This window comes from Nannospalax galili, unplaced genomic scaffold (genome assembly GCF_000622305.1).
Source record: "Nannospalax galili isolate Female #2095 unplaced genomic scaffold, S.galili_v1.0 scaffold212, whole genome shotgun sequence".
Classification (NCBI taxonomy): Eukaryota; Metazoa; Chordata; class Mammalia; order Rodentia; family Spalacidae; genus Nannospalax; species Nannospalax galili.
In genome coordinates this window covers 1,640,187-1,648,624 of record NW_008333884.1, presented here as the reverse complement: position 1 = coordinate 1,648,624, position 8,438 = coordinate 1,640,187, and the positions used below count along the sequence as shown (strand labels likewise).

At 39.6% G+C, this 8,438-nt stretch overlaps 1 protein-coding gene across 3 annotated transcripts in view; it reads right to left on the bottom strand.

Annotated features, from left to right (window-relative positions):
* Positions 1-8,438, bottom strand: part of Gosr1 (golgi SNAP receptor complex member 1) — a 45,332-nt gene that overhangs the window by 31,357 nt on the left and 5,537 nt on the right. For all 3 annotated transcript variants that reach the window (XM_029561433.1, XM_008828739.2, XM_008828740.2), the window contains exons 3-5: positions 6,798-6,885; positions 6,402-6,509; positions 2,237-2,328 (exon numbers count right to left, since the gene is read on the bottom strand). In XM_029561433.1, coding sequence (XP_029417293.1) covers positions 2,237-2,328; positions 6,402-6,509; positions 6,798-6,885 — 288 coding nt within the window. The remainder of the gene's footprint in view (positions 1-2,236; positions 2,329-6,401; positions 6,510-6,797; positions 6,886-8,438) is intronic.

Below are 8,438 nucleotides of genomic sequence, written 5' to 3'. Positions count from 1 at the left end.
GAAATGTACCCATTTTCTTGGCTAAAAGTCAAAATGTCCTTGGGCCTATTAGCAACATACTCTGTTCCAAAGCCAAAAATGTCAAAAAGTATTTGGGAGCTTGTATCTAATCCTTAAAAGATTTTAGGGTTACCTCTTCAGAGAGGGGAATGTTGGAGGGGAAGGAGTGGATCAAAACACCTTATACGCATGCATGAAATTCTCAATAAAGTTTTTGTAAAAATTAAAAAAAAAAACACTACTAAACCAATGAACAACACTTACATACCTGTATTATTAGACTTCATCTCACAAATAATAAATCTTATATTATTTAACTATGTTCCCTGTTCCCTCTAGCACCCAGATTATAAAGTCCTCCAAGGCCAAACCGGGCTTTTCACATCTACCATCTACTGTGATAGACTTAATATCTTGCCCAAAGTTGGTACTCACAATAGCTTAGAGTAGGACTGTATTTTATTCAATCAACATTTTTCAAAAATTATGTTATCTTAAGAAGTTATAGTTTAGTGAGTCCATAAATTTTGGGAGAGCGAAATGTGTATACATTAAAGGCTGCCCTTGATGCTGGCTCTCCCGGCATTCCTAAAAATGTATGTGCTAGTCAACCGTACAGAAATTAAACAAGACTCACACCAAAGAACAAAAAAAATTAACTGCCTTACTGTTAAAACTGTCAAGTATTACAACAAAATAAAGGTTCTTTAGGAATAGGTTCCTCAGATCATACACAATACATATTTGTTTATGATCAGTGTATATCCTAGTTTATATAACGTAACTATCATAAACCTATCACCGATGAACAATCATTACATAGCCCAATAAAGGAAAATCACCTGGGCAATGGTGATACATACTCATAATCTCAGCCCTTGGGAAATAGAGGCAGGAGGCTCAGAAGTTCAAAGCCAGCCTGGGATGGAGGAGACCTTCTCTCAAAAATCCGAAAATAAAAATAAAACAAAATAAATCAAAACCCTAAACAATAACAACAACAAAACCAAAACAGAAAAATCTTCAACATTAGTTAGATGTCCCATAGGACTTAACTTTAGTCAAGTTTTTGAAAAATAGGAGCTGGCTGGGTGTGGTGTCGCACACCTTTAATCCTGGCACTCGGGAGGCAGAGGCAGGCGGATCTCTGTGAGCCCAAGGCCAGCCTGGTCTACATAGTGAGTTCCAGGACAGCTGGGGCTACAGGGAGACCCTGTCTCAAAAAGACCAAAAAATAAAATTAAAAAAAACAAAAAAATATCCGGGCGTGGTGGCGCATGCCTTTAATCCCAGCACCTGGGAGGCAGAGGCAGGCGGATCTCTGTGTGTTCAAGGCCAGCCTGGCCTACATAGTGAGTTCCAGGACAGCTGGAGCTACAGGGAGACCCTGTCTCAAAAAGATAAAAAATAAATAAATAAATAAAATAAAATAAAAAACAAAATAAATAAATAGGAGCTGGAGAGATGGCTCAGTGGTTAAGAACACAGGCTGCTCTTGAGGAAGAGCAAAGTTTGGTTCCCTGCACGCACATGTGGCTAACAACCATCCTTAATTCTAGTTCCAGGGGACCTGACGCCCTCTTCTGGCCTCCAAAGGCATTGCATGTATGTGGTGCACTTGCATGCAGGCAAAAAACTTGAATACAAAATTTTTTTAAAAAGAAAATTTTTTTTTTCCAAAAATATATGTGAAATGGTACGATGTGTCATTGAGAATGAGGTGAAGGAATGGAAGCAGAGAACCAATCTCATGGGTCAAGACCAGCCTAAAATGTTCAAAGTTCTTAAATAATTTGAGAGATTTTGAATTTATATTAAATCTGGGAACCCCCCGCCCCAAGTATTTCAGAATTTCAGGAAGTTAATAGCTATCTGAACAAATGACTGCTAGAGCAAGGGAGAGAAACAAGAGATAGGGATGATCAGGAAGGAACATGGAACCTCAGCTACCGACGTCATTCTTAGATGATGTCATAAGGTCTCATTCAAGCTGGACTTTGAATTAAGACAGGAAGATCAAGGTTGGTAAGAGCTCATGGTAAATCTAGGAGAGGCAGGAGGTAAGATTAGCTAAGTAGATTAAGCCCACATTGCAGTGGCAAGGTGCAAAGGACAATGAAATGGAAATTAGAATCCCTGAAATCAAAATTCTGGTTTTGCTATTCAGTTTGCAATTAACCACAGATATAGTTAGACCTGAGTAATATTCTACACAATGATATAAAAGGTAACTTACTCAATATCTTTTCGTACTGATCCCATGAGATTCTCCCTTTCCCGTATTGCCGTAAAGTTTGCTTTGGTTTTATGGAATTCATGTGTATAATCCTGCAATAAATCAACATCCAGTCTCAACACAAGCTAATTATGTATTTCCATCTAACTGGACTAGTTGTATATTGTCATCACATTGCAAATTTCAACCACTATACTTTCTACCATCTAGTACCTTATCATATAGGGCAGAAGTATAAAGACAAAATTCTAAGACAAAATGACTTCAAATAGCCCGAGGTAAAAGAGGGAAGATTTTTTTACTCAATGGTATACTTAATGAGGCTCATGGCTGACTTTTTTTCAAATTCATTCATTCTCATTCTTTCCCCATCCCCCTCAGTGCTAGGGATCTAACTCAAGGCTTTACAAATGCAAAACAAGTGCTCTACCACTTAGCTATACCTTCATCCTTGGCTACTCATTTTTAAACAAGTTTATATTTTTTGTACATTTTCCTATTAAACTATCTTTCTTATCTATATTACTTCTGTATATATTAAACAAATTAGTCATTTGTTGTAGTTTCTGGTATTAGATCTTCCTTAAAAATTTGCAAATTTCATCCATGCTCTATTCTGAACTTTCCAGGCTTTTCTTTCCTTTCTTTCCTCCCTACTCCCTTCCAGTGCTTTTTCTACATTGTCAGTAGAGCAGCTGCTGTCCAAACACGGAGGACCTGAATTTGGTCTCAGAACCACAAAAACCTGGGCATGATAGTATGCCCTTATAATTCCAGTGCTGGGGAGATGAAGACAGGAGGAACCCTGGGGTCATTGGACAATCAGTCCAGTCAAACTGGCAAGCCCCAGGTCCCAGTGAGAGACTTTGCCTCAAAAAACAAGGCGATGGTTCCTAAGGAACAACTACTCAAGACTGCCCTCTGCGCCCCCCCCACCACATGCACCTGCACCTACACACACACACACACACACACACACACACGTATTTTTTTTTTTCAGACAGGGTCTCCCTGTAGCCCCAGCTAGCCTGGAACTGCTATGTAGACCAGGCTGGCCTCAGTATCACAGAAATCCATCTGCCTCTCCTGAGTGCTGGGACTAAAGGCACTCACCACTACGGCCAGCTTGTATGTGTATTTTTGTCTCATCAATTATCAAGAATCAATTATCTTTTTTTTTTTTTTTGGAGACATGGTCTCACCATGTAGTGAGTCTGGAACTTACTATGTAGACCAGGCTAGACTCAAAGTCACAGAGAGCCACCTGCCTCTACCACCCAAGTGCTAGGACTAAGGTATGCACCACTACACCCAGCTAAAATATTTTTATTACTTTTATTTGTGTGTATATGTGTATGTGTAGGTCCACAATGTGTGTGGAGGTCAGAAGACAACCTGCTGGAGTCAGTTCCCTTTTTCCACCATGTGGATCCCAGAGATTGAACTCTGGTCTTTAGACTTGGAGGCAAGTGCCTTTACCCACTGAGCCATTTAGGTCAGCCCCTAGAATTAAACTATCTTAACTATTCTAGTTTTAAAAATATTTTATTATTTTTATTTTATGAGTATATTGCCTGCATATGTGTAAATGTATCTGTGTCATGCAATGCTCATGGAAGACAGAAGAGGGTGTCGGAGTCCCTGGAACTGGAATTACAGTTTTTAGCTGCCATAAGGGTTCTGGGAATCAAACCCCGATCCTCTGCAAGAGCAGCCAGTGCTCTTAACTGCTGAGTCATCTTTCCAGCCTCCTATTCTAGCTTTTTATAGGTTTTAACATCTATTAAATAATTTGGCATCATTTTGCTATATTAAAAACAAATAGAGAAAGTCAGGTATGATGGTACACACCTGTAATTCCAGTGCTTGAGACGGAGAGGCAGGTGGATCTCTGTGAATTTGAGGACAGCCTGGTCTACATAGCAAGTTCCAGGCCAACCTGGGTTATATAGTGAGATTCTGTCTTAAAAATAAATAAATAAATCCCCAAAATAAAGTAAATAATTTTAAAATAGAAAACAAATAGCTAGACATTGTGGCGCGTGCCTGCAATTCCAACACTCGAAGGCTGCAGTGTTGAAGACTGAGAGTCACAGACAAGTCTAGACTATAAAACTAGACCTTTCTTCAAACACAAACAATTTCCATTATATAGATTCCTTTACTTTTGTGGTACAGAGATTAAACACAGGGCCTCAATAAAGCTGTCACTAAGCTGCTCTCTCTCCCCAGCCCTTCAGTTAAATTTTCTAACATGTCACTGTTTATATGGACAATGGCTTGCTTTTATGTAACATAATCCTGAATTCAATTGTTTCTAACTTTCTTCAGTTACATTTCTTGTGTATATCAGACATATGATCTTATTGTGTCATATATTATGAATTTCGCCTTTCTTTAAAATATTTCTCTCTGTTTTTTTGCTGTTATTGTTTTTACTATCTGACTATACCACCAAGAATTCCAAAACAATCTCAGACATTTATGATAGTTAGAGGTATCCCTGTCTTGGTTTTTCTTTTTTTTTTTTTCAGGGTCTTATGTAGTACAGTCTGGCCTTGAACTTGCTACGCAGTCAAGGACAAACTTGAACTTCTGATCCTCCTGCTTCTAACTCCTAAACGCTGGGATTACTGTCATGCACCATCATGCCCAGTTTTATGTGGAATAACAACGGAACCCAGGGTTTGTGCATAACAGGCAAGCACTCTATCACCTGCGCTGTAGTTCCACCCTATTTTTTTCTTTAAAGAGAATGCTTCTAGTGCTTTATCATTGGCCAGCCTAGCTTTCAATCTGATATTCATATTTTTTGTATTATGAAAGTATCTTTTTATTCCATGTGTGTATGTGTATACGAGCATGTAGGTTTCTGGAGAGTGAACCCAGGGTCTTGCGCCTGCTAAGCACACACTTGAGCACTGAATTATAGTCCTATTCCTTTTTATTGTTTTACTTTTCAAGGACTCACTATGTAGCCCTAGCTGGCCTTTACTTTGTGGCAATCCACCTGCCTCTGTCTCCCAAGTGTTGAGGTTACAGGCATGTGCCATCATACTCAGATTCACATCTGTGTGCTGGCAAGATGGCTTAGCAGGTAATGGTGCTTGCTGAGAGACCTGAGTTCAATACCCACAACTGACATGGCAGGAGAGAACTGAGTCCTGCAAGTTATCCTCTGACTTCACACATCATGGCGTGTGTGTACCCCTCAACACAAGTAAATGTAAAAAAGAAAAGTTAAAAAGAAGATTCCTATCTGTGTATGTCCTATGCATATATGTTCAGAGAAATGGATGCTGCTATCTTCCTCTACTGCTCTCCACCTTTTATTGAGACAGGGTCTTCCACTGAACCTGAAGTTTGCAATTTTGGCTAGGCTGGCTGGCCAGCTCCTGGGGATCATTTGTCTCTATCCCCACAACCACTGGGTTAAGAAGTATGTATGACCATGCATGGCTTTTATGTGGGCGCTGGGGATTTGAACTTGGGTCCTCTTACTTTCACAGCAAGTGCTCTTACCCACAGTCATCTCTCTAGGTTTCATTTGTTATTGTTGCTGTTGCTTTGAGTCAGGGTCTCACTATGTAGTCCTCAAACTTAGAGCTCTGCCTGCCTCCACCTCCTGGTGTTGAGATTAAAGGTGTGTGCCACCACCTCCTGCTTCTTATTCCTATTTAAAATTTTTTTTTAATTTTAATTTTTTAAAAATATTTTTATTTATTATTTTTATGTGTTCATGTGTATTGCCTACATGTAGGTAAGTGCACCAATGTCATGCAATGCCAGGGAGGACAGAAGAGGCTGTTGGATCCCCTGGAACTGGAGTTACGGACAGTTGTTAGCTGCCATGTGGGTGCTGGGATTCGAACCTGGGTCTTCTACAAGAACAACCAATGTTCTTAACTGCTGAGCCATCTCTCCAGCCCCTTATGTCTACTTTTAAAATGGGTTTTTTTAATAGAAAGGAAATAGTTGATGAATTTTCTCAATAATAAAAATGTCTGCCTTCCAATTTGCACTTCTGCATTTTAACTCCCCTGACAAATCTTTAAGAGTTTAGTTTCAATATACTTGTGACGTTGTCTCAAACAATATACTAAACATAATTACTCCCCTTCTATGTTACCTTGATAACATAAAAATATTGGGCCCAATACACTACCTGCAATATGTCTCTATGTCGCTGCAACGTATGCATCAGTGCTGCATTCAACGAGGGGACGCCCGCACTGTTGGTATATTCTGCCATTTTATCATTTACTCCTGTAAGCTAGGAAGGAGAAAATATTGTAAAAAGTACTATAAACACCCAAAAGTTAATTATTTGCCTATATGACTGCCTGGCTGACAGTAAACAAAACAAAACCCAGTGAATCAGCAATTTCCCCAAATAATATATAAAAGCTATAAAACATCTGTTATGACTTGGGGATGGCTGCCATCAAAACTCAAGTGGTCTGAGGAGGAACATGCCTTGAATGAACAGATGATTTTAATACACAGTAATGCAGTACCCTATCTAACAAATAGCATAGCACCACTTACCCAAAGCACTTACCCTAGCCAAAAGCTGTTCAATTTCAATTGCCATTGTCTCAAACATTCTGTCTTGGCTTGATCCATTTAGTAGGGGTGTTGTGTCAGAACTAAAGAGAAGTTCAATTAAAGGCAATCCATTACTCAGTCCTTTAAAACATACTTAAAATAAAAAGGCAATGTTTCTTAAAGAAGTCTAGGGAAGCCGGGCGTAGTGGTGCACGCCTTTAATTCCAGCACTTGGGAGGCAGAGGCAGGCAGATCTCTGTGAGGTCAAGGCCAGCCTGGTCTACATAGTGAGTTCTAGGACAGCTGGGGCTACAGAGAGACCCTGTCTCAAAAAAACCAAAAAAAAAAAAAAAAAAAAAAAAAAAAAGAAATCCAGTGAACTCTGAAACAGTCCCTCTAGTTCTTCAAAAATTAAGATTTTTATGGTCAGTGAGGTGGCTCAGTAGATAAAGGTGCCTGCTGCCAAGCCAAGGTGACATTAGCTCAATTCCTAGGACCAACATAGTCAAAGAGAAAACTGATTTCTGCAAGTTGTCCTCTAACAGTGCATGTCCTTTACAGCACATAGATAAACAACTTGTAACTTAAAGAATTTTTAATTGGGATTTTTGTATGTTTTTCAACTTTCTGTTTTTCTATTTTTTTATTATTATTATTATTATTATTTTTGTCCTGGAACTCACTATGTAGACCAGGCTGGCCTCTGCCTCTCGAGTGCTGGGATTAAAGGCATGCACCACCATGGCCGGCCTATGTTTTTCTATTTTAAAAAAAAACTCTACATGTCCTACTATTGGAAGTAAATATGGTATAAAATATAAATGAATGTAAAGAAATTCTAAATACTTATGTATTATTCCCCCAATGATAGAAAATAATGTAAGTTATGGCAGTGTCTAGTTAAACCCTAAGCTTGAAAGAACAAATTATGCAAAAGAAAGCCAGAGAACTCTTTATATGTGATAGGTAGAGAATGGGCGGGAGCGAGCAGCACGGATGGAGAGCACGAGCGGATGGATGAAGGCACCGAGGCACAGATGGACACAGATTTATTTCGCACGGGGCACCTTTCCCTCAGGAAGGGAAAGATGTCCAGGAAACATGTCCACGGGTTGTGAGCTGGGACTTTACATATGGGGGCTTTAGGGTGTGGAATCAGGGAGGGGGAAGCAGGTAGGATTAGGGTGTGGAAGTGTTTCCTTTTTCCTCTTAAGATAAGAGGAACTCTGCTTATCTTTGGAGGTCAGAGGAAAGGCAGGCTGCTTCTCAGCAGAGTTTGTAGGTCCCTGTTGGGGAGGGAGGGGGGAGCTGCTATTTGGAACCCTAACAATATGAAGCTATAAAATGGATTGTAGATTATGTTACAAGGCCTATGAGAAATAATCATTTAAGTTTCCCTCCAAAATTATGGTTCCTTATGCCTTCAAGTTCTCTTTTCTTTTATTGACTCTTACGAAGAAATAACACTGAGATTTAAATGACCTGGAGTGGATAACTAGTTACTAGACCATCAGGAGCTAGCAATCCCTCCACACAGACAGCCACATCCAACATATTTTCATACTAACCCTCATTTCCATTCATAATGCACAATCACCTCATACTATTTTGCAAAAATAGAACTGTCCCCCCCCCCCCCCCCCCCCCCCTCTTT